At 39.2% G+C, this 27,285-nt stretch overlaps 1 protein-coding gene across 1 annotated transcript in view; it reads right to left on the bottom strand.

Annotated features, from left to right (window-relative positions):
- Nucleotides 1-7,710: 7,710 nt before the first annotated feature.
- The window catches only part of HHIP (hedgehog interacting protein), a 67,656-nt gene continuing 48,081 nt past the window's right edge, over nt 7,711-27,285 (bottom strand). The window contains exons 5-13 of the mRNA XM_009896738.2: nt 25,844-25,995; nt 25,228-25,401; nt 23,609-23,752; nt 21,804-21,925; nt 19,686-19,809; nt 18,696-18,826; nt 18,039-18,120; nt 9,434-9,582; nt 7,711-8,142 (exon numbers count right to left, since the gene is read on the bottom strand). Of these exons, the coding sequence (XP_009895040.2) occupies nt 7,949-8,142; nt 9,434-9,582; nt 18,039-18,120; nt 18,696-18,826; nt 19,686-19,809; nt 21,804-21,925; nt 23,609-23,752; nt 25,228-25,401; nt 25,844-25,995 (1,272 nt within the window). The 3' untranslated portion in view covers nt 7,711-7,948. The remainder of the gene's footprint in view (nt 8,143-9,433; nt 9,583-18,038; nt 18,121-18,695; nt 18,827-19,685; nt 19,810-21,803; nt 21,926-23,608; nt 23,753-25,227; nt 25,402-25,843; nt 25,996-27,285) is intronic.

Here is a 27,285-nt window from a genome sequence, read left to right as displayed (position 1 = left end):
GCATCTTGGAATTTATATACATAAAACTAGTGTACATTTCAAAGAATATATAAATGGCTGGCTTTTTGCTTTCACTGCAAGGATCAAAGAGCTGATTAAAAGGAAAATTTAATGAATTTTAAATGATGCATTTAGTCATAACAAAAACATTGAAAACACCCACCCCCAAAAAAATTTAAAGCAGCAGGTGTACCTTATATAGCAAGATAAAGTTTAATAGATTTTATTAGCTTAAGGGACACAGAATAGCTATCTATCCACAACTTCAGGCATGCATTTACATAAATATATTAAATTAGGAAAAGCAATTGTACACTTAAACATCCTTTTGTCTAAAAAAAACCCCAAACAAACCCCAAAACATTAAATCCACAGCTTAACAATAAATCCAACTCTATGCATTTATCGCTTCCAGATACGACTGTTCCATTTCTCAGATATTACACAAATACATTTGTTAGAATTTATATGCATTATACATATATTATATATTACATAATAGTGTGTATACATACATGGTGTTCAATAATATAATAATAATAATTTGTACTTTTTAATAGCACTTTTCATTTGAAGAGCTCAAAGCGCTTTACAAGGATCGATTTCACTCATTGTCAGATGGGAAGTGGAGGCACAAAGACACAATTATTTCAGCTTATCTGGAATTTATGGCTGGCAGTAACTGCATCCTCTTGCTGTGAGTGGCAGCTCTGCTGTCTCCCTAAACAGAAATAGACCTGTAGCATATGTAGTCTACAGAGGTAGACCTGCAAAGACTTGTAAGGTCTCAAACCAAGAAAGCACTTAATGGTATTAATAATGTTAAGCACATGACTTCAATGAGACTCATGGGCTTAGAATTACTTGTGTGCTCCAGTGCTCTGCTAGATTGGTGCCAGTATATGCTTAGTAGTATAATACAGTTTATAGGAGATACCTAATCATAGTTTGAATGATATTTTCTAAACTATTTTTCCACATTTCAAATGTACATACAGTACCTGACAGCTACTATAAAATAAAACTAATTGAACAGAGGAATAGCACAACAGTAATGTACTCAAGTGACAGAATTTTGGTATTTCCTTTTCCTTTTCTGCTTGGTTCCCATTACAATCTAATTGTTCTCCAAAGGGAATTGAAGTTTTAATTCTGCAGTATATTTTGGAGGGGACAGCTAATAGCATTTCTGGGTAATTCACAGGGTAGGGTTTCAGCTTCTGGTATTAATGGAGATCACTACAAGATACATCTGGTGACTTAATACCAGATGGTCTCTGCTCTCAGCATGTCTTGATATGAATTAAGTTCATTCTGCACACCAGTTTTGACTCTGCATGCAGTGTTTTCCTTTTACTGGCTCTTCCTAGGAACATTCAAAAAACTGGGATTTGTTTGTTACTGCCTTGTGATGCAAGCCACCTTTATGTCCTACAGCAAAATGCATCCTACATCAAAACAAAACAAAAAACAAACCCTCTAAAACAGCCACCTCTTTCTGCCTCTTCCCACCCAAGAACAGTATGAACACAGCCACTGTGTATTTTCACAGGCTCTATCTGGTGCCTTCTTTCTGAAATTTCCTGGGAACTTAAGCAATGTTTCATTTATTTTTTTTTTTTTGCTTTTGTTTTCATTGCAAAATGAAAACAGTTATGAAAATCTCATGGACTGCAGAAGGAACTTAACCATAGGATACATGGGACCCAATTGCTCACATGTAACAGATGGGAAGTGGGGTTTTATCAGTAGAAACAGAACTCTTCTCCAGTAATGCAGCTTGTGGTTTGTGAACATTCTTAGCAATATTTCTGACATCTTTTATTAGGGAGGACATTATGTGTACAGTAGACAATATAGCAGACACACTTAAATATCCATAACAGACATTTTTTGTGAATTCCTATAGCATGAAATGATCACTGGAATGATCTCTTGATCACTGGGAGCTGTGCTAAGTAGGTGTGTCACTTGCCTTTCAAATCAAACTACAGTGCCATGGGAAGAAAAACTTCCTCTGGAAGGGAGGTTTCTTTGGGTTATGGCACAACATGATAATCCTTTGCTAATATCTCAACCAAATTAATAATTACTAATAACTCATGAGTGAATGGAAGGAAAAACCTTGATGTGTCAGTTGAACCACTTGTAGGGTGCTATAAAATAGTCATGTTACTCTTTTCCTAGATAAGGCTTTTCTAACACTGTCTGATCAGTCAGGCTGCCCAGTGTAAATCTATGCAGAATGAATTGCTGTGCTCAGAGTGTTTGGATGTTGTGCATTTTATAGCACAATAAATTCAGTGTGCGGTGTTGCAACTGAAATCAATGAGTACAAAGGCAACCGGCTGAACTTTTGCTCATGGCCCACCCCAAAATCACTTGGGCCTGTCCTTTCAGTCAAGGAGTCTCATAATTTTCAGTCTTACTGTTACTAGTGAGGTGACAACAGCATTTCTGGACTAGGATACAGTCTTGATTGAAATATTACACCATTCCTATTACCTACAGGAAGAAAGGTATGAAAATGTGCCTAACTCCTGAATTCAGCCTTTGTAATACTGGACTCAAAACAGCTAAGGGAACTCTACCATGGATGTTTGTAGCATCTGTGGAGGCGACTTTGGGCCCTGTCTTACTATGGCTACTTCATAAAATGGGCCAATGGCACATCATAAAATGCTGAGGCCTGGGGCTGCTTAGCCTGGAGAAGAGCAGACCGAGAGGGAATCTTTGCACTGCTGATCAATAGCTATAGGATGGATGACAAGAGGATAGGCTAAGACTCTTCAGTGCTGGAATCCAGGAGGTTCCATTCAAACAGGAGGAAAAACTTCTTTCTTGTGAGGGTGCTGGAGCCCTGGAGCAGGGTGCCCAGAGAGGTTGTGGAATCTTCTCTAGAGAGATTCCAAACCTGCCTGGACACAATCCTGTGCAGCCTGCTGTGGGTGACCCTGCAGGGTTTGCCTAGATGATCTCCAAAGGTCCCTTCCAATGCCTAACATTCTGTGATTCTGTGTGAAAGAAGAAAAAAGAAAAACCCAAAAAACCAAAGAGCTAATTGCTCAGCATTTTAAAAGAAGTATCGAAAACACTGGCAGGTTTAATAGAGCCCTTGTGTAATTTTTGGTCATACATAGAAGGAAGCCCAGGAGGACTGGCTCTGCTTTGCATGTCCTTAAGTAGGATCTGCTCAGTATGGCTTTCTTCTTCCAGAAAACCTTGGTGTGTCTGCTGACTGCAGATGCAGACACAGAGAGGTCATGTGTGCACTGATGTCTGAAGCTAAGACCTTCTGCCAGCTAAGTGGATATCCTGTAAGGACTTAATCCTATAACTAATGAAGCCAATAGGAGAATTCCAGTTGAAATCAATGGACTCTGAGTCAGGCCCTCAAAGATTAAAGTAATCTTGTATTAAGGTTTCAGGTGGCTTCTGCTGTTTCACACCTACATCCTAAAGAGTACACGTGGCTCACTGCACTGAGTCTGCTGCTGAAATTTTAGCATTTTAGCAAAACAGTCCTTTAGCACTTTAGCAAAACAGTATAGAAACAGTTTTTCAATGTTTCTGTAACATTTTGCCCTGAAATACTCCTGGAAATATATATATATATATTAAAAAATGAGCAATTTTATATATATATATATATATATATATATATGTAAAAAAAATTGCTCAATTTGGGACTGCAAAATGGGGAAAAGTAGTTTTTATTTACTTCCTGACTCCCTTCTGTTTCTCCTGTGAGAAAGATCACCTTTGAAGTTGGATGGAAGAACAAAATAACATCACTCCTAATTAAACTGGCATACATTTAAAGTAATGGACAGTAAATTAAAATGCATTAACATCTTTCAAAGGATTTACAGAATTAAGGAAAAAAAAGCAGAGCAAGATGTCCTTGGAGTTGTTTTTTTCCATGTTTGTTCCCCATCTCCCTCCCCCCAATCTTCTAAATACCTATTTCATGGATGCAAGCAGAATTCCATGTATGAATAGTTTTTGTTCACTTTATGGGAACTTTGCACCTCTGCAAAATGATTTCAGTCTATCTGTGGCTGAGTTACATTTGCTGTGGTTTGAGAGAGGAAGGAGCTGCAAAGTCAAAATGTGAAGAAGTCAGTCAAAGATGGAGATAAAGGGGTTTCATGTGGGTGACATAGAATTTAGACTCTTATTTATACCTGACTTACACATTGTTTGCATCAAACAGAATAACCTGTGAGGATTTAAAGGAACAAAGGGTTTGCATCTGTGTCCCTGACTGTTAATGGAAGGAATTTATTTCCTTGAAGGGGAGGGTTTGAGTTAATAGAGAAATGAGATTACTAGTTTTTGAAGTGGAGTGAAGCAAGTTGGAACTGACTTTACATAATATCTTTTTGTCTACCTACTTATCGTTGGAGTCAAGATGTTTCTCCTTATATTCCAATAATATGTTGCCTTTGTGATCAGAAGACGACGAAGGTTTGCTGTCCCCAAATAATAAAACCAGACTTGAAAACTAGCAGACAGCACGACTAGAAATATGTTTCCTGCAACAGGTATGTTTGTTCTCTTTTAACAGCAGAAAGCCTCAGAAAATGCTTGAAATGTACAATGTGTTGGGAAGGGAGAGGCAGCATCTCTGAATAAAGGAAGAAATGAATGGAATAAAAGATTAGGGGAGAGAGAGAGACAGAGACAACTTGAACACACACACACACATGCACACACAAAATCCCTTCTGGAGGCCCTTATCTAATTGCCTCATTTATCTAGTTTCATTTATAAGCTCAGTTTTATTCTGGGACACTCTTGGAGGCTGTGTGAGAATGGCTGCAGAATGACCTAACTGGCAACAGGCTTTCTACAGACCTTTTTCTTTTTTTTTTTTTTTTTTTTGTATGCCAATTCTCAGGGCAATTACTGCAGTTGCCCTTTTTATACTAGCATCTTGGGTGGCTAGGCCTGGGGTTTACTCACTCTTTTTAATAGTAGAATTTCTTTTGATAAATAAGCAGCTAGGATTTGTGTGTCTTTTTTATGTGAATACTTGTTTTCCACTGGGACGTCCTAGGTACCCATGTGGGCTCAATGCAGATTCTTGCTTTCACATGATAGAAAAGATGATTTAGAAACAAAGCAAAACACTTCCCTCAAACTGTCTCCCCTCACCCTCTAATCTTCTTAGTTTTGAAGTTCTGAGGGAATTAATCAAACAGAATTAAGAAAAAAAATAAAATGAAGTATTTCCCTTACATTTGGAAAGCGATTTCCTGGGTGCAGCACAGTCAGTGTGAGGTTTTTGCCATTCATTTGAGTGAAGCCTGGATTTAATTCCTAGCTTTTACTGGAGTTTTATTTTCTGATTTCATGAGTAAACTAAATTGCCTTTATTATTAAGATCATTGTTATCCCTTCTCTACAGGATTATGGCATATGTATTACAGGGAATCTTCAAGTTAGGTATCGTATGTGGTATTTTTTAAGTCTCCAGGAGATAAGCAATGAGAAAAGAACTATCATATCTCCCCAGCTGGTTGATGAAAATAACATGTCACAGTGGAGTCAAGGTTGGGGTTATTTTTAAATGTATTTCATGAAAGAAAGCATTAAAGATGTTCTCTCTGTCAGGTACTTAAATGTTGCTAAAATACTTCAGTGACTTTCTTGCCTTGCAGATTATGAAGAGCGTAATAAAACTGTGCTATCTGACAGATTTAGACAGCTGGCTCATTCATGAGAAGTTCACGTTTTTGTCACCCACGTTGAATAAGGAAAGATTAGATGCTAAGGTCAATTTACAGAAATGGTTGTCAGGACATTTTTTTTAATTGTGAAACTTTTTGTGATGGAATTCAGGGGAAAGACTAAAGGCAGAAAGCAGCGGAGACAAAGAGCTGCTATTAACCTACAGATGCTACCGCAGGGTTCATTTTAAGATTGGTCACACTGCTGAGCCAATGAAGTGTTCATGTGACTATAAGGGACCACCCTTTTCTGGGGTGAGAGGGCAATTTGGTCTTCATGCTCATTTAATCCCAAGACATCTTTCAATGGACTGTCAGTTGAATCTACATTGTGCAAAATTATGCATGCACTTTTTAATGCAGGTCATTGTTCGCTGAGCACTTAACCAAGATTTCTCAACCAATTTCCATTTGGCGTGAGGTCACTCAAAACCCAGGCAAACATATATGGAAGGCAAATGTAATCTTCTGTTCCTCTGAGCTGTAAGGAAGACCAATGCAAGTAGCAGCCATGCTGTACTTTCAGATTTAATACCTATTAAATGAAGACTGACAGCTTTCTGTAAGAGGAAATCCACTGCATGTTGCTGCCCCGGCGGGGGTAATTTTGCTACTGGAATACTGCAGCATGGCTAAAGTCTTTTAGGTCTTACTGTCTAAAGTGTTGTAAATTGTTATGTGTGAGCAGCTGCTTTTCAGAACTGTGGGATGTACACACCAAGGCTACTCTGCTTTCTCTTCATGGGCAAGATTTTATCAAAGCCAGGTAGTGCAAAGGAAGTCTGATGGTCAGTATGTAGTGAGCAAGGAAGTGCCAGTTACAATCTAGAGCTGGAGATAACAGGGCATCAGTTGTGGAGATGCATCTAATTAGACTGTTAATATTTTAGAAACCTAACTATAGCATGTACATCGTATTTATTCATACATTTACAAAGACTCAGGTTTATGTTAGCTCTTCAAGGAACATTTACATTTAGATCTGATGAGCATCGTTACACGTTTTGTACAAGTGACATCTTACACAGCCATCACCTGCTCATCTGAGCTCTCGTCCAGGGACGTTGCGGTCAGTGGCAAATCAGCAGCAGTCTACTCCTGTATAATCTGGCCTGTCCTGGTACGGTGAAAATCACTTTCTGAACTCTTTTAACATATGCTGGAATTTTTATTATGTTTGGTTGGTGGTTGGTTGGTTGTCTTTTTTCATCCGTCGTAAAGGAAAAGAAGTTGGCACAAGGATACATTTCTAGATCAGATCCACAACACACTACAGAGTGTGTGTGTGTGTGTTTGCTCTCTCTTTCCCTGTCTTTCCAATTAAGCTGGTGAAAAAGGTAACTTTAGCATTTTACAGGACATGGCAAAGCTGTCTCACCTAGGTGACGTCTATGTTATAAAACCAAAATAATATAAATACGTGACATGACCCCAGTGCCCACTGTTAAATAAGATGCAGGATAAAAAGCAGACCTTCTAGGATGACTGGTTTTGAAATATGCGAATATAATTTAATTATTAAACACTTGGAACAATCTCGATATGAAGCTGCGATAACCAGGTTTTTGCATCTATGCTAGATAAAGCAATGCGCAACATTCTGTAATAGAGTTACATTGATGAAGGTGAAGGTTACAGTCTTACAATGAATTGCCTAGATAGGAATGCATTAAGGAGCTCTGCAATATTGTCTCACGATGTAGTTCAGTTCACCTTAGAAACCGTTACAACTGGAATTCGTTAAGTCCAGCAGTGCTTGCGAACTGCTCTTGCTGCTGGAATCAGATAGGTACAGCCACGAGAGTTTGGGGGGCGGGGGTGGAATCCGTCAAGACATCACGCAAGTCCTTGGACTTTGAAAGTGTGGTTTACAGTGGAATTACTTTGTAAACTATTTCTCATGAAGAAATAAATATGAAAAAAAAAATAATAAAATAAAAATAAAATAAAAAAATTCCACTAGCCATAAAAACCATATTGGTGATAGTGCCTGCATGGGTATGTGTGCACCTACTGGGGGGCGGTACGTCTGCGGAGGCGTACGGGAATATTTACACACACACAGAATCGCTCTGCACATTGGTGGATATTACACTTAAATTAAGGAAGTAAATCAAATCACCGGTATTTGTTGCAGGATCACAGTCTTTTGAAAAGGACAGGATTCAAAACAAATGCCCGTTGAAAGTGTAGCTTCCAAACAGTCCCAGAAACTATACAATATAGCTGGTTAGATCCAGCAAATAGGATGTCATGTCTAGGATCTGATCAAGAATACCTGCCCTCGTCACTCTTCGGATGTTTCTATCCACTTGTTCGCACTGGGGGCCCAGATAGCCTTTTTTACATAAGCATTTATTGGGCCGCACGCAGACACCTCCATGTCGACAGGCTGGGTCACATTTTGCTGTGGGTACAAAAAACAGCGATGTTCTGATTTGTTTAGAGCATCACAAACACAAAGACACAATATGCACGCATCAAGAGCTCTGCTAAACTTCTAATGATGCAGCACAGAAGCACAAAATGGAAAGAAGGAAATAGTGTTCTGAAACTCTATTTTGTAAAGGTTTAGAATATTCGAAGGGGGAAGTGATTTTGCCTGTCTGAGAGGCTGTCACCCAGGACAGACTGAAAGTCAGATTTTTTGAAGTGTCCAATGTTCATGCCTGATTCTGGTGTGCATTGAAGACCCATCTCCAAAGATTTTAGGATCTAAATACCTTATCACTTGAAAACAAGACAAGCAGCACATCTAGGTCTACCTCATCCCAAAAATGTCCTGAAGTAAGTGAGATATTTCAGGACCTCCAAGGCAGCAAGTACTGCATCTCAGGTAAAGATGACATTGTACATGCAAAGTTCTGCACTACGTGCTGTCCTTAGCAGAGCAGGCTACAACTGACCACAGAGATGCACTCCTTTGGCTCTTGAATCACTCATGCTTGGAACAACATTGAATTCCTTTAGCAAAAAAGGAGCCAGAGTATTTTTCAAACAGCTTTTATCAGTTACGTTTCAAACTTTCCCCCTCTCTCTTGAGCAGATGCCTCACAGTTTACTTACAGAGTTCTAGGTTAATCAGCTTGTTTAAGTCCCTCAAAATATAAATGCTGTTTTAAGTTGTAGCCAGTGTTTGCAAAACTAACCATCAGTAACTTCAGTTGTGTAAGTATTTTCTTCTGGAGTAGAGCCACAGCACTATGATAACCGTAACATATCTTTCTTATGTGCAGACATTTTGCTCTTTAATGTTTTCTATTACAACAAAGCTCTAATATAGATTTACAGAAATTTGTAATACACTAAATAAAACCAGGTTTCTTGATTTTAATCATGAGGTTTTCCATTTCACTAGGAGGAAACCAGTGCCTCATGAGGTAATCTTTCTTATTTATATTATAATAGTAGCTTGAGGTCCAACCTAGAACATGTCTGTTAAGTGCTGTGTGGGATCTAGGGGAGAAAGTCTACATACTTTCTGCAGCTTTCTTGTACATTGCGGCTTTCAGATTATCTGTCATAGGGCTGCATCTAAAGACTTATGTTCTCCTACATGTCATGAGATCAGTATTTCTGCAGTGTCTCAGAACTGATGGCCAATGACATAAAAGAAAAATTTCCTCTCAGCAAATAAGTAAAAGTAAATGATGACATGTCACATTTTTTCACTTGTTGCTATGAATCTGTGTACAAACCAGTTCTGCAGAACTCTCCTTCCCAGCCCTGATTACAGCAGCATTTTCCTGTGGGAGTGCAGTGCCCGTTCCGACAATGCCTCGAGCATTCGGATGTCAGTATCTGTGCAGGCTGAGCTGTTCTTTTGCATTCTTCAGGGACCAAAGGCCTGAATAAAAATATATGAACCAAGCAGATAGTTACAAGCCGGGGTCAAAGAGAAAAACTTTGGGGTTTTATTGAAGGTCTGATTCTCTTTTATGGTATTATCAGTGGGAGAAATCTCTGTTCTAAGGGGATTACTTTTAAACTTGCAGGACCAAGATTCTAATAGTTTTGTGGAGAGCTGAAAGAAACATTGGCTAAGTGTCCAGTCAGAATCCAAATAAACCAAATCAAAATTGTATGAGAGAATAGAAAAATCACATTGTATTAAACTCCAAAATATAAACAAATAGCTGGAATGAAAACTTTTGCACTGATTACCCTCTCATACATTAAACCCCTACAGTGATACTCCTATGTGGAGAAAAGGATAATCTTTGGACTGGGAAAGAAGGGATATGATGCTGCTGCAGAAAACAGTGACAGGAAAAAAAAGAGGAAGGAACTTGGGCACCCTTATTTATCTCCTATTTCAACAGCAGAAGAAATATTGAGGGGAAAAAAAAACACAACCAAAGATAAAGAAAATAAAATGAACTAGTTGAACTCATGGCTTTTGAAATATCAGTGAAGCCCAGATTCTAGCAGAATTTAAAGAAGATATTTCTGTGCACAATGGGGCCATTCGAAGTAATATTAGATAAGGTAAAAGTAATGTTTCAGAATGTTTCTACACTTAAAAATTATAAAAGAAGTTCACAGGCAACGCTGTCTTGGAAATAGTTCTATAAAATACGATTTTCAGTGGAGAGTGGTTCAGTTTTAAAGCAGAAAGACCTGTCTTTTAATTCCTACCTTTGGGGTAAAACAAAGTAAATCTGAAAGTGAGGTGATGCCTTTATAGCACTGAGCAGCATTCTTTCTTCATCTGTCTCTGTTAAAGCCCATTTCTTTCAGGCTGCTTTAAATGGGAATCCTCTTTGTCTTGCTCAAGCAGAAGTACAGTACTGTGTTTATCAGCAAACACTACCTCAGGCTCCTGGAGCATCTCTTGGTAAAGAGCTCCAGTGGCATGTCTTTAGCAAGAGTGACCTCATAGAGAGGTCACAGAGATATTTTATTTGTGAAGATAATGATTTCTTTTATTCACAGATGTAAAGTATTTACCTATGACAGTGCTGGGAGATGGGGGTGAGGGGGAGTAGGTGTTAATTGTATTTAAATTGGGGGGTAAAAATCATACTTTTGTGGTATCCAGCTGCTCACTTTTATGGTTTAAAGTTTTCTGGTACTTGTGAATATAACCTTGCCTTTTTATTCTACCATCAATCAATAACTTGCACTCATCAGCCTTGGCTAATATTTATTAATGGTGGGGTGGAGTAGAAACAAAGATGGAAAAAATTCTGGTTGGCAGAGTGCCTTATGAGGAGTACAAATGCAGCTGCAGTAGAAGCCTTCTTGTGTGTGAGAAGAATTACTGGGTTTCCTTACGTGTGCTATGGGAAAAGCCACACTGCTTTCTCAGGATTTGAATGCTGTTAGGGTACCAACACACATCAACAGACAGTCTCTGCCCCACCATACTTACACTTTGCATTCTTAAGGCTTTAAAGGGGTGGAAATTTTTAGGCTCAGCATAAGCTGAAGTGAATCACAGACAGATAACATAAGGCTTGCAACTGACTGTTGGGACTTGATCTTTCCAGCACTTAGACAAGCCTATGATTTTGTTTATATAACTAGTGCTTCACTGTGTCTCTTGACGTGGAAAATGGAGAGGAATAGATGGAGCCACACTGTGAGCTGGGGAGAATTTTTTTCCTTGTCTCCCTCAATCTATAAAACTCTAAAGGGTACAGCTTGATTACTCTTACAGTAAGCACTATGTGCTCCGCAGAAAGTCAGCCAAAAATGTAGCTGATAATGACTATTTATATGGCCTGTACGATTCTAGTTATCTTAAAGAGCTGTTCATATATACAGTACAGTACAGTATATCTTGCTTGTTAAAACATGCTTTCATGAAACTGTATAACAACCCTAAATGTATGGAACATGGAGGAAAAGTTGTACTGGGGGCTGGGGCCCTCGCTGGGTCCCTTTGCTGACGTGTGCAGCGAGCTGGGAATTCTTGGCTGTGGATTGTGTAAAATATTTTTTGCTGCATTACTGTAGCTGGTACAAGAAAATAGCCTCTACTGTGAGTTTAGAGGCATATAAAAGTCTAGCATGCTTGGACAGATTGAAACTCATCCTGGAACCACTTAGGATTTCATGCCTTCTTTAGTGCATCTCTTCACAGTTCCACTAAACACAGAGAGTGATTTAGTTGCTGTATGTGCTAGCCTGTAACTCAGACATACACAAATCATTGCAAATGGAGGGTCAGACTCAGCATTAATACAATGGTACCGAGCATAAAACAATTCCTCCATCACACCTTTGACACACTATCAAAAGTCTACTTTCCCAAAAGTGAAAAAAAAACCACAACAGACAAAACTCTTGGATGTTCAAATCTGAACAAGAGAGATGGACACAGAAATCCTGCTTGTGGTACAAAATACATGGAAAGAATGTTATGCTTCAACTAACTGCATACAAGATATTAGATGTTAGAAGGATGATTGTCACCAAAATTTGTGCATTAGTTTTGTGGGGTTTTTTTTCCCTTTGTAAGGGAAAAGGCCAAGTAAACTTGTTTCACTACTTGTCATGGACTAAATTTACTACTTGTCATAGAGTGAATATAGCATCTCTTCAGGTACAGCTTCTAAAATTAAAAAGTCTACCTTTAGTCCTGGGAGAGATGCCAAAAGCTCGTTACTTGTCTCCAGATTTACTACATGGGAATAATGTGGAAAAAACTCACGGCTTTTAAGATTTAAACTCAGCAGCATATCAAATTTATTCTTATATGGTATACTTGTTCATGACCTCTAGTCTTAAGAAATTCTGTCATGTTTGAAAACTAGTCCCTAGTGAAGCCTGTATCAATGTTAATAGCTAAGAGGTCAGTGCAACTGCTAAACAGTTTGTATTACTGTCAGGGTGGTCATGAAAACAACACCTGCTGCATGAGCACTTGGCAGCTGGGTCAACAGGCACTGTGGGAATTTATCAATTTAGGGGGCCACTTGCATAACACTTTGACTGATGAATTGGGAAAGACTGGCTTACTGGGCTAAAGCTGCTTTATTATGTATGACTTTCTTTAGCATGGCAGAGGCTTCCTGCAGGCTCCAGAAAATAAGCAAAAGATAAACTGAGCTGTTTTTTTTCCTTATAAAGTGATAAAAAGTGAGAACTCCTTAATAGCCAATGCTGGAAAGCCTGGGGGGTGGGGGGGACGAATGACAGGGAAAGGGCAGAAAAAAACCCCTATCACAAACCAAAACAAAAACTTTTACAGTCAGTGAGCTGTGATGTGATTGAAAAAAATCCTTCGTTTTTTCCATCGTGGTTACAAAGGAGTTTTTGTGAAGCACTTCTGTAAAGTGAAACTCTCTAGGCTGGTATTTGCAAAAAGCTCTAATTTCTCTTTAGTGTCTCTTATGGGAATAGTAACTACATGTGGGTAGGTAAATGAGATAAGAATTTTGCATGCTCTGGCTAAACTAAACATAATTAGACATTAATTCTGGCTTTCCATACCCTCAAATGACTTAAGGGATAGTAACTTTCTGAACAGAAAGAAATCACACAGCCCACCTGGGCTGGTGAGAGCATTCACCAACAAAATTGGCTCGTTCTACAGAGAGTTTCCAGTAGTAGCTTCAGAGTGTATCTACAACCCATCAGAACTGAGTATCTTGATGCAGATTAGTCTAATACTATATGCTGCCGGATTTTCATTTCCATAGTAATTAAAGTCTGTAAGAGGGCTATGCTTCCATAAATGCTGCTCTTCTGTCATACTAACAAATGCTCTTGACTCAGACTAGAAAACAAAATCACCAATGTTTTTATACAGGGCCTGAACAATGTCAAAATGAGGTATGACCTAGATGTTGTCCCTTAGTGTTTGAAATCAGCCTGTTTGGGAATACTCTCCAATAGTGGAAATCCCAGAAGGTGATGATGGAAAGGATGATAAGTGGAATTACATACTCTGGAGACACATGGAAGAGGTTTGAATCAAGTTCAAGTTTCAGCCCAATGGAAAGCAGCTATTCTGGCTGTTGATGTAAAACATATTGAATCCAGATCTATAAGGTGTTGTAAGGAGGGGAAAAGGAAATCTTGCGTGTGCAAGGACAATTACTTGAGCTCTGCCTCTCTTCTGTAGACATCACCTACTGGTTCCAGTGAGCCATCCTGGTCAAAAGAACTATTCATCATCTTTGGAATCACTGTATTGACAGTGGCAAACACTTAGAACATCACAGGGGATGCTGTGTGACTGCCCTGTAAATCTTTCTTGATTTAGCCCTGAAAATCTTTTGCCTTGTCCATCAGTTTGAGCATTCTTCTCTGAATCTCCTTCAGTTTATCTGTAACTTGCTTACAGATAAAAGTGATCATAAAAAAGTGTTCCAAAAGAAGACTTACAAAGCCACACTATGGCTGTTTTACCACCTTCCAAAGTTTATTTTCATACTTCTTGGTCTGTCCCTGTTGATGGCTTTTAAAGAGCAGCTGGCAATATGTTTAAATTACAGCTGATATGAACCTATCAACAGATCTTTTATGTTTAAATATGCATTTTTAATGCTGCCCACAGCTGATTTTCTCCTCTCTTCATGCTACAAAAGAATTACTTTTTCTTTCCTAATGGGTTTGTCTCCTGATTTTTATGTCGCTGGCTAACTGCAGTATTTGGACCTGTACACATTTTCTATAGCACTGGTTTTAAACTGTGCACTCATCGATGTTTTTGCACATGCTACTGGTATGTAGAAACAGAAAGAAAGACAGAAAAATTATAACCCAGAAAGTAGAAAATCAGAAAATAAAAAGGTTTTGGTTGTAAAAAAAAAATTATCAGCTGTTGGTATTTGCACTGACTTCAGGGCATCTGACTGAGAAGTACATTGGTCTTTCTCCCTGTATTTTCTCATTAGTTGCTGACCGGGGGAAGTAGTTTGCTTGTGATAACATGTAATAATCAGCAAGCAATGGATATACTTTTCAGAGACAGTTTTAACTTAGGAAATTCTTTTTTTTGGCCTGCTAGTTTAACTAATCTACCTTATGTGGTTTTAGGTGTTTACAACTCATGGTTTCCCACATCTCCTCCAATCTCCAAGCTAAATGTGCTTATTTCCCTTACTCTTCACTCTGCTCAACTTTGTACGCAGGCAGTACATGTGTGTTTTGCAGCACCTCACATACTTGCTTTTTACATTCATTTTGAACTTTTCTCTTTCTGATTTATCACTTCACTGTCTAAGAGCTCCCAAGCACAAATTACAGAAACCTTGTTACAAAGGGAAGGATTATTTAATTCTGTGCTTTTGACGGGCAGCTATTTAGTTGGTGATACAAAGTATTTGGAGGCACTGGGCAGCAGTTTCTTATGGTACCTGGAATTTAATGTTTCTGCCTTGATGAGGGAGGGATCCAGAACCTCTGTGTTGGTATTTGTCATATATCACCTCAGTTTAACACCTCATTTTCTGTTACATGTCAAGGATTGTTTCAGGACAGGACTTTCCCATTGCTCAGTACTGAAGACTAATGCAGAGTTCTCTGAATTACCCTCATCCCCTGACCTTTAATGTTTTAACCCACTCCCTTCTTTTGAATTTTTTTTTCTACTGCTAACAATATGCAAGTAGAAGGTTTCTTTCTTTATCTGTTTTTGAGACAAGGAAATCAGGGCCATGATTAAGTTTGAGAGCAACTTTGATTACACAGTAGTTTTCTACAAAGATCAACAGAAACTGAGCCCTGCGTCTCTGAGTAACATTATTACTTAGAGTAAAAGAGTAGTTTCATAAACTTGCAGCAGCTTATGAATGGCCACCAGCAGAAGAATGTTAGGTTTTGCATGAGGTTATTGATTTCCAGCAAGGGGATACCACACTGTCCCATGCATGGGAGGGTCTCTGCAAGTTAGTGAGGCTGCTGGGGGCTGCCTCTTACAGGGTTTTTTAAGTAATGAAATCCTAGCATCTGATAAATCAATCCTTTGCTGACTTTATTCACATCTGATGCTCATAGCCCACCTCTTTTGTCTTCTAGAAAGCTTACTGTACTAGGGTTTACACTTGTATTTGATGTATTTCTATGGCATGTACCATGAGGAAGACACTAAAAGGAACCACAAAATATTAGCATAAAAAAAAAGAAGCATGTGAATATAATTAATATTGTATTAATAAAGCTTTACATGAACATTTGCCAGAGCCATGGAACTGCTGAATTGGTTACAGGTGTAATGTGAAATTAGCATGAAATGAGAAGTAGAGCTGCAATGCTCATTTCTGGAAGGACCTCATTATCTTTCACTTAAAAGCCTGCAATGGTGTGAGATTGAAAACCAGCAAAACTCAGAGCTCGGTCTGAATGAAAATTACCCCATCTCTCTAAAACATGTTACCAAAGACTCCATCCCTTTGCCACAGCCTGCTTAATTTCAACTGTGTGCCAATTTACAAAAGTATTTTATGGTTTTCTGGATACTTTCACCAGTAACCAAACACAGTCTTGACCCTTTTCCATACATGAAAACAGCCAACCATGAGGGCAGCAATGGGAGGTCTGGCCTTTCAGGTATGTCAGCTGAAGACCACCCTACTGGAAGAGGTAACAAGAACAAAAAGCTGAGGTCAAACAAGGCAGCCCCATGTAATTAGATACTAATAGTGGATTTAGGGTGTAAAATTCACTTAAAGCCATACACCAACAGACTAAACAATCCTGGTAAGAATGGCAAGTTTTGTTCTAAAAAAAAAATGTTTTTAATACCGGAAAGCATAAATAAAACATTCATAATAACCTTGACTGACAGTCTGCCCTAACCTGCAGTAACATCTGCTTCCAAGTGATTTGCTGAAGGTTTGGGATAGCGTAGTTATAAACCACTGAAACTCTACTGGAACTTATAGTACAGCATGCATCTGGTTCCATGAATTTATTATTGAATTCACTTGTTGTGCCAGTAATAATTTTTAGGATTTAAATTCTGACAGGAAAATAAATCCCTGTCTTAGCAGTCAACAGCAAAACCACGAATGCAGCCCTAACCATATGTGATGCTAACAGGGAGACATGCTGAAGTAGAAGCTGATCAGATAGGCAGTTGATTTTGCAGGGCATGATGTGGTCGCAGTAATGAATACAACAAACTTAATTTCTGTTGGACGTTTCATTTTGTGTTACTTTTGATGGTTTTGCAGGATGGATGTAGTGCTTTTACAAGCCACAGACTTTGTCTGATAGAGAAGCAAGATTCATCATGAAGGAAATGGTATTTCTCCAGATAAAGTGAGTATTTGCTAGTCATCCACTCTTACTGCTTTTGGGGGCCCTGGGTCATGCTGGGAACAGGATTTTTGTAGTCTTTCCACATTCCTTGATATTTTCATAGCTCTAGCTGCTCTGCAAAGACCACATATTGAGAAACTCTGGTTTGATAATTTTCATTTAGCCTCACTTAGATGGTAAATTACTCTAAATAACTAAACCAATCATATTAATTCCATGTCTTACAAATAATTTGAGTGGGATTTCTAAGCTTTTGGAAACAGTGCTTTAAGAGCTGTTAAAGAATTTAGTGTATTTTTGGCACACAGTCCAAGGACAGAAGGTTTCTTTCTAGGGAGAGGCAGGTAAATGCAGGGGTGTGGGAGGATGTTGAAACCTGGTAAGCAGTGACAATTCACACCCACTGAGAATTCAGTTCTCTCCATTATTACCTCCTATACAACTGAAGAGATGCTTGAAAAAGAATGGATTTGTCACTTGGGACTGACTTATGGCAGAACTGAAACTGAGGAAGTGAGGATGGAACTGATGGGGATGGCTTGTCTGCTAGCTAGTACTGTCAAATTATTTTCTGTAGCAGCTTTTTAGTATACAGAGTAGGTATTATCAGCCAGTAGTAACCTTTGAGCCAGCTCCTGTTGTGCACTGTCCCACTGAAGTGGCAGGCAAGGAAGCAGTAGTGCTGGGGATAATTTCAGCATCTGCCTTTCAATGATGTTGTGTAATCTCTGTGGTATCTACAAGTTGTTTGGCTTCAGAACTACCAGGAGTATCTTTTACCTGTGCTGGTCCATTAAATATATCTACACTTCCATGACACATGCAAAGAATGTGAATCTAGGTGGGAAACTGGGCAGCACTGAGCTAAGGTTGAAGACTGAAAATTTCCAGAAGCTGCTGTTTTGACCGTGATTACTTTTAGTGACTCTGTTCCGCTTGCTGCTGCTGGTACATTTGTTCTGAGAATTTCCCTTCTTATTGAACCTCAGTATTGCATAATTCAGCTACAGGGAAAGAACTGCATTTACCTTTGGTTTTTAACCTGCTGAAAGAAAGACTGATCTTAGGGAGAAACACAGTGCTCACCTTTTTGGGTCAATGATCTTGTAAAGCCTTCCACTGTGAGGTTGTGTAATGCTTTTACTGCTTGATAATATGTAAATCTCACCTGTTGAAGAAACAAACACTTAGTTCTCCTTTCCCAGGATGTCAAATACATGGCTTTTGTTGTCTAGCTGTATTTGCAAGATAAGATTAAAAAACTTAGAAGAAACAGTCATCTCTGAAATATACAACAGAATCATTGCTATTTGCAAGTTTAAATAAGCACTTGCCCCAGACTGATGCTAAAAGTGTGAAAGATACTTTAGCATGAATATTTTTTTAGTTGATTGGTATTGTAGAGAATTAGTTAAAAAATAAAACCAGGGAGGAAGGGAGAAAAGGGGGTTTGGTCTGATCATGCAGTATCTTTGCCCCTTAAGTCTGTAATGTTAGGAATAAAAGCAAGTGTATCAGACATCGTGTCACAGAATGTGAGACAGCAGGAACCTTTGCCCCTTCCAACCCATTTCTCTTCTTGCTGCTCCTTACAAGGCTGCTGCAGTGAAGCTGAAAGCAGTGCAGACAGCTTTGACAAAGTAGAGCTAGCCTTTAGATTTCTTCTTTGAAACAGGTACTAGAGTTCTGTGTAGTTCAGCAGGCATTACCAATAAGGCTTATCATTTAATAACATCTATTTACCTAATTCATCTTCACCAAATCCCAAGACAGGGCCTGAAAAGAAACCTCTACATGAACCAGTGTTGCCAAGACAGAGGGGCTTCTCTTGCCACTGTTTGGTTGCAGGACTCTGTTGCAGTGTTAAAAAATTCCTATATTCAAAAACACATAAAGCAAATTGTTATATTACATTTTGAACAGAGAGTTTTCACTGTCTAGATAAATAAACATGTACTGCAAGTAGCTCCATAGCTACATCTGTGAAGTTCATGCCAGTTATTTTTTGGATGCTTAAAAAGCACAGCACTCAAACTGTCATTCAAACATTGCAAAGCTGGGTTCAAGTCATACTATAGAACCATTTGTGAATACTGAGCTATTTGGCATGGGAAAACTACGCCCTTTCCTTCCAAAAGCATTCATTTTGTTCCATCAGTGATGTTCCAATCAACTCCAGAGGTTTTCAATGTCTTATCAGTTAGACCTGTTTGGGAAACAGCTCCACAATTAACATTTATTCCCATCATAGTGTAAATTCTGCATGTTAACTGGTGTAGAACTAAAACCTTACAAAGTGCTGTGTCTTTGTACTTATTTCCAAGGCTCAGATATGTTACACATGTTGTTCATTGGAATGCTTGGCTATTTTATTTCCAAAAATCTAGGATATAACTGCATTGTCACGCCACTAAACTGGCAGTGACACAAGGTACAAGACTGTTGGTGTTCCTTTACACAGGCTCTCAATAACTGACTAAGAAGTTCTTTACTATGAGGGTGGTGGAACACTGGAAAAGGTTGCCCAGGGAGGTGGCAGAGGCCCTATCCCTGGGGACATTAGAGGTCAGGCTTGACAGGGCTCTGAGCAACCTGATCTAGCTGGGGATGTCCCTGCTTACTGCAGGGTGATTGGTCTAGCTGACCTCTGGAGGTCCCTTCCAACTCACTGCATTCTATGACTCTTAAGTATACCTTACACACATTCTTGTTTAGGAGTTACAAGAAGCCTACCCATTGCGGTCTCCAAATACGTAACTCCCATAGAGCCTTTCAGACTGGCAGCCTCGGTAGACAAATCCACCAACCAAGGATCCACTGCTGAATGGTTTGAATTCTAAAAGTGAAGGCTCACTTTCTGAAAAAGAACTAACGTAGCATTAGATCATATGTGGTTTCAGATTGCAGTTCACATTTATCACAATGTTATTACTTCCATGAAATAAATCAATTTCATTTAAACATTCCTCAAAATTCATGATGCATTGCTGGGAATGAAACATTAAAAAGGCAGAAAATGACAACAAAGGCTGTTTGTGAAGCAGTCAGTTAGGGATGTAGATAGAAGAGGCTATAATTGCTTCCTTCCGTGTGCACAGGCTGGGAGAATAAAACTACAGAAGGATTAGGTCGGACTTTCATTGAAGTTCATGTGATTACTGCTATTAACTTCTATGGGTCAATACAGTCTGCAGAATGGATCTCCTGAACTTCAGCAATACAATTAAACCCCTTCACTGTAGTCCTTCCAGTATCCAAGAGCAGAAATTCCAGTGACTTTCAGCAGAACTTGTTTTCAAAGCCTTTTAGTGGTTTGAGAAACTCTTTCAAAATCACAGTTTTAAACATGGTGTGCATGTTGCATCCCATAAACACTAGTGCTGCTGGCCATAGATGCTTGTGGTAATTTATTTTACACTGCTGTTGGAGTTGCAGTTCCTGCACTTTTTTTCCCCCTTTTTAAAACAAAACTTCAGAGTTTAATCATATCAAATAATGCCTTCAAGGGAGTTTCAGTGTAAATGTTCCTATTTATGCTAAGGGTAGAAGTAGGCTCAATTTAACATGCTAACTGCTTTATTGTACATTAAAGCCATATCCTTTTTTTGTTTTATAGGAAGTTTTGGGTTTCAGTTGGGCAGCTATCTGCAAGCCTTTAATAAAATAATTTCCTACATTATAAGAGTAAGAACTGAAATTCTGTGTAGGGAGAAAAAGATGATGAGCTTTTTCTACTGAAACAATTACCCCATAGCCTAGTAGTAATATTGGCAAGCTGCTCTGGATAGACAAAATATTGCTTAGTTTTGACTGCAATAAAGATGCAGTTGAAATTCCACTGGAGCAGTGGTTTACCAAGTATTACTCTTTGGTTTGGCTTCTATAAAATGAAGACAGAAAATACATGCAATAACCGAAGTAGAACAATTGCACGATGCTGTTGTGTACTCTTGTACCAGCCAGCCCAGCTGCTTTGCTTTTAAGTACAGGTGGGAGAATGAGTGCTGTGAATAAAGCCAGCAACTGCTGTGTTCCAGGAGACAGACCAGTTCCTGATGCCTTTACACACCCTTGGCATTTATCACCTTTTATCAGCACGAATTTACAAGCTGATAAATGGTCAACCAAGGTAGATGATAGTTCAGAGTAACTGGCACCAGGGTTGCCTGGACTAGCAAGTGATCTCTGTGAGTACCAGAGCTAAACATTAACCTAAAATGGGGACTGACAATCAGAACGGTTCAGAGGGAACATCAAACACTTTCAAATTTTAAGTCACTAATTGAGTAAGTTTCTCTTTTTGGAGTGTAATTTAAACTAGCCATTTGTTATGAAGTAGAAGCATTGTGCGTTTTTCTAACTTTTTCATTTTTAGCAACATTTAAAGGGAGCTCAGTCATTTCCCTCATTTTTTTGTGGTGTGCTTTGCTGTTGTGTGTCTCCCTTTGCCACTATGGGAGGCACATTACACGAGGTTTCTGTTCTGTATCTTAAAAGGTTATTTGTGAATGGCTAGCAATACATTTCCATCACTTCCTGAAGTTCCAAAATCTTGTCTTTAGCAGACATCTTAAACAGAAACAGTGACAGCCTTCACAGACTGGCAACTGGCTTATTTCTTAAATCTTATTTACATGATATTGTACATGAACAGAAACAAAGCTGAGTCATTTCAATTTAATTTTCTCTTGCATCTTTTATCTACTTGTACCGTACTTTCCATAAGTTCTATCTCTTGTAGGTTATCTATCCTGTAAGTGACCTATCATGGCTATATAGTCCTTTATCTATTTTCTTCTGCTTTCTGTTTCCATGGGCATGGAAACTGTCCATTCCCAGGATGGAACTTACCATAGTCTTTACCCTTTATTATTTGTAAGATTCTTGCTGAAGATCTGTTCTTTCCATTTGAATCTGAGCAAAGTATAGTTAAATTGATGTTTATGTCTGTTGGGTGGCGGTCCACAGCACACCTGCAAACCAAACAACCATAAGAAAATCCATGAGATAGATGAGTTCCTAATGGATACTTCTCTACCAATACTGTGAAGCATCACATTTTGAAAGATTATTGTTTCTTGTGGTGCCTACTCATTTGAGAGATCCATTTCATACCGAGCCAAAATAGCTGAGAAGTGCATCAAATGTGTATAAAAGGAATAATAGACCTTTCCCAGTCGTACACCATTGTTTTATATGATGTGAAGTAAACCTCTTTTTTTCCAGCTAATAAAATGTACTCTGCTCAACAGCACTTGAAATGAGCAGTGCTTTAACCAAGCTAAATGAGTGGACTCGCATGGTGTAGAAATTCTGGACTGTTAAAAAGTCCCAAGATTCAGCTCCTCATCTGAACAACTTGAATTTCTGATTTATTTATTTTTTCTCCTTTCAAACCATGACTTTAAATGTCACTTCAGTACTACCACCCACCTAATTTGCTGAATTGGTCATTGTTTAGTTAAAGTATTGTTCTTCTCCTTGTTATCTTTAGGTACCACCAGATGTTCTCATTTGTTTTCCACGTGCCTTTATTTTCTTGGGTGAGGTTTCCTTCTCAGATGTACTTTATCAACTCCTTTCATAAAGAGTTTAAGTTCTCTCCTTTCATAAAGGTAATCATTTTATGAGTCAATAAAACCAAAAATCCTGTGCTTTGTTTCTCTCAACTGCATGGGGTTGCTGTGGCCAATGTGCAGAACCCGGCACTTGGATGTGTTAAATCTCCTGCCGTTGGATTCTGCCCATCTGTCCAGCCTGGCAAGCTCCCTCTGCAAAGCCTCTCTACCCTCCAGCAGATCAACTCCTGCCCCCAGCTTGGTGTCGTCAGCAAATTTACTGATGATGGACTCAATGCCCTCATCCAGATCATCAATAAAGATGTTAAAGAGCATGGGGCCCAGCACTGATCCTTGGGGCACACCACTAGTGACTGGCCACCAGCTGGCTGTGGCACCATTCACTACCACTCTCTGGGCTCGGCCCTTCAGCCAGTTCCTAACCCAACATCTCGAGTACTGTGTCCAGTTCTGGGGCCCTCAGTTTAGGAAGGATGTTGACTTGCTGGAACGTGTCCAGAGAAGGGCAACGAAGTTGGTGAGGGGTTTGGAACACAAGTCCTGTGAGGAGAGACTGAGAGAGCTGGGGTTGCTTAGCCTGGAGAAGAGGAGACTCAGGGGTGACCTTATTGTTCTCTACAACTACCTGAAGGGAGGTTGTAGACAGGCGGAGGTTGGTCTCTTCTCCCAGGCAGCCAGCACCAGAACAAGAGGACACAGTCTCAGGCAGCACCAGGGGAGGTTTAGGCTGGATGTTACGAAGAAGTTCTATACAGAGAGAGTGATTGCCCATTGGAATGGGCTGCCTGGGGAGGTGGTAGAGTCACCATCATTGGAGGTGTTCAGGAGGACACTTGATGGGGGTGCTTGGTGCCATGGTTTAGTTGTTTAGGTGGGTTGAATTGGTTGAGGGGTTGGACGCGACGATCTTGAAAGTCTCTTCCATCCTGGTTTATTCTATTCTATTCTATTCTATTCTATTCTATTCTATTCTATTCTATTCTATTCTATTCTATTCTATTCTATTCTATTTCAGCATCTCTTCTCTTTCCCCTTTGCCAGTGTACATTTGGTTCAGTTTAATTGAAGCTTACTTACCGGCCTGGATTGTGGAGTCCATGTGCAAAAATCTCGGGAGGTTGGTTCGTGCTGTTAAAATGTGGGTTGCTCCGTGGGATGGAGTAAGGGACATTGCACAGGTCAGTATTGACGTCGAGGCGCAATACAGAACCTGTAAAATCACTGAGAAAGTCGGAGGATAAAATCATTTCTTTCCAAAAAAATATATATTTACTGGTTGATTTAATCCATAAATATTTTACTGGTAGATTTGAACCAGCAAAACAAACCACCCACTTTACTGAATAATCACATACAGACTGGGTTTATGGTATGTGCAAGTCCAAAGACTATAGCAGAACCTATCAAGGAGAGCTGCCTATCAAAGAGAGCTGCCAAACAGAGAGGGACCTGGGGGTGCTGATTGACAGCTGCCTAAACATGAGCCAGCAGTGTGCCCAGGTGGCCAAGAGGGCCAATGGCATCCTGGCCTGCATTAGGAATAGTGTGGCCAGCAGGAGCAAGGGAAGTCATTGTGCCCCTGTACTCAGCACTGGTTAGGCCGCACCTTGAGTAATGTATCCAGTTCTGGGCCCCTCAGTTTAAGAAGGACATTGAGACACTTGAACGTGTCCAGAGAAGGGCAACAAGACTGGGGAGAGGCCTTGAGCACAGCCCTATGAGGAGAGGCTGAGGGAGCTGGGATTGTTTAGCCTGGAAAAGAGGAGGCTCAGGGGTGACCTCAAGAAAGAAAGGAAGTGATTGTATTGTTTGTATAATGATGTTGGTATTTTGTTGTGAAGAATCCTATCTTTCTTGTTACATGAAAGAGGACGGAGTAAAATATTTTCCTTAGTAAACTATGTTCCTTAATTTAATGATTGTGATGGAGGAAGGGAGGCCAGGAACTTAAAAGGAGCAGAAGAGCATAAAAACTTTTTTACAAGCCTGAGAAGATGTGATATTTACATTGATTTTGCCTTCATTATAGAGCATCTTTTTCACTCTCTCCTTGGTTTACATTAAAGTCAAGTATTAAAATTGCTGTCTGGTCTTGGTTGTAAGGATATCTTCACTGCAAAGGGCAGAAGCACCTGCTGCTTTTCTGCTGAGCCAGAGGCTCTGGGCATAGCAACTCCTTTTGGGTCTGTAAAGGCTCAGTGTCAAACTTTCTCTAAACTAAGGCAAATGCTGCAACTCTAACAGAGCAAAATGAAACAGAGGGAAAAAGCAGGCTGAGAAAATTGTACAGGTAGAACCCAAGTGGGATTGCTTCCTAAGTTCTTTAGACATTTTCCTAAATGATGCAGTGTTGTTATTGACAACAGTGTGTTTGGAGACACTTTTTGGGAATGTTTGCTCAATAAATTTCTTGTCCATAGAATAATAGTTTGGAAAAAAAGAAGTCTAAGCTGTGCTTAAATGCAATTATATCTACTGATGAGGGCTCCAATATTTGATTGGCTTGATAGCACACAAATACAAGAAGATATATTTAAGCAGTAAGACTTGGACACTGAAAACAGTAGGATTATGTAGTAGGGGAAGAGAGAGTAAGATTTGTCCTGACAAAGTGCTAATCACCTTTGATTCTATCCCAAATACTGTGCAAACCCAGAAGGCAGTAATAGAATTATCTTCATTGGCAGTTTTTGTACCTTAAACCATCCATCTCCTCCATATCATCTAAAGTGATCATGCCATCTCCAAGGAAAATGTATAGGAAGCCATCTGGGCCAAACAGAAGCTGTCCTCCTAGGTGCTTGCGATGTAGTTCTGCTACTTCTAAAAACACTCTTGCTGTTCTCATATCAACTTGGTGTGGATTTTTCCTGCAATATAAAGATATGAACAGTTTTCACAGTTCGCTCTCATTGTCCTTTCAAAAAGCCCCCTTGAGTCATTCAGATTACACTTTAAGATGTGACTGTTGTAACTTGGTGCAAAACCATCAAACAAATATTCCTGAGAAACTTCAATTTTCCAGCATTCCCCCAAAAAGGGAAGATTTTGCTGCCTTCTAGACAACAAGTAGGAAATAGCTCTAATTAAAAAGTGACAGAATCACTAAAGAAAAAGTCTTAAAAAGAACAAAGCAGTGTACTTACTGGCATTCCAAAACTACTCTATGACCGAAAATCGGCGATCATTTTTCTGCAAGTGCTCAGCTATACACACTGTAAATCTGATAGCTTGCTTTAGAAAGGGGCAATACTGAAATGACAAACTTGTTGACAAATACAGAATTGGTGAATTTTAGATTTCTACTGATACCTGGAGACTGTGTATTCTACGACCCTAAGGATATGGTCATGAGGTCCAATAGCCCACCGTTCTTGGTTGGTGGTATAAGACACATAGAGCTTTCCATTTTTCTTGTAATTGGGATGGAATGCAAGGCTTAACAGTCCTCTTTCATCTCCTCCCTGCAGTCAAATGAAAAACACAAAGAATTGTGAAGTTAATTATGTTCTTTATTGTGTTTCAGCTGGAACCCAAAAAAAAAAAAGAAAAAGTTTCTTTCTTGTGGATAATCTTTGCCCAAACTCTTTTATTTCTTTCCTGACTACTGCACAAAAAGGATTATAAAACATTTCACTTTGGGGAAGTCTTTAAGAGTTAGAACAAGACAATTGTCTATGTAGTTATCTATGCACAAGTCTCTTACGCCACTTTTGTGGAGTGATTTGTGTATGTAATCTTTGGGAAGCCAAGAAGACAAGTTTAAGTGCTGTAAAGGATTCTTTGCTGGGTTACTAGGTTGCTTGTAATTCGTAGAAGGCAAATAAAAAGGTCTATAATCAGCAGTCACTTCTAATCCAAGTATCCAAAACCTAAAACACAGTGCTGGCTGCCAACTCCCACTGTCTTGGCAATATGTTTAGAAAACAGTTAAATTGCTTGTGTAATATGTAAACCTTTGTTTTACCCTGGAGGCAGCAACATCAGTTGTCACTACTATGGTGGTCTGTTCATCATAGCAAGCATACTGTAGGTAATAAGCAGCCTTGGTCTCTGTGCAGAGAAACCATAGTTTTACATGTGGTCCTTCAATGGAAAGGTTTTTGTGATTTTTTAACATAAAAATAGAAAAATCTCCAAACAACTTTCTTTTGTTACTATGTTTGCCACAAAGATTAGTAGAGTTACATGTTAAGCAGCACTGTCACAACGCAAATGCCCTGTGTGCTTAAATAGAAGACGTTTTTCTTCTTGGCTTCTACCAGGGTGTGCAATATTGCTAACCCTAAAATTGTATTTGTATACATGAAGAATAAAACTTAAGATTCTTTTGTTACTCCTGAGGGAGTACAGGGGAGAGAAGCTGAGGCTCAGACATAAACAGGGGACAAAATTAATGATTCAAATGCAACTCATATAGGTGATTATTCACAAGCTGATAGTTGGTTTGGGGTCTAACTCAGCCTTTCAAACGAGTGACTCTGTCGTAGATTCAACTGCTGCAGCTCTGCACCCGTAAGGAGACAATGTTGTGCAACTCTAACCCCACCCATGATAACCAATTATGAAATTTTAAATTATAAGAGAGAATGAAGCTTTTAAAATGCATTTGCAATTCAGGGTGATGGATGGGCCTGTCTTCCTCTTGAAAAAACTTCCCACAAAAGGCCTAATTGGAAAAGTGCACAGCTTTAATTTACTTTAATTCAACATGATTGCCATACTTCCTTTTTAATCACAACCACCAAAGAGAA

The sequence above is a fragment of the Dryobates pubescens genome, chromosome 24 (genome assembly GCF_014839835.1).
Source record: "Dryobates pubescens isolate bDryPub1 chromosome 24, bDryPub1.pri, whole genome shotgun sequence".
In the NCBI taxonomy this organism is placed as follows: domain Eukaryota; kingdom Metazoa; phylum Chordata; class Aves; order Piciformes; family Picidae; genus Dryobates; species Dryobates pubescens.
This window is presented reverse-complemented; position numbering and strand designations above follow the sequence as displayed.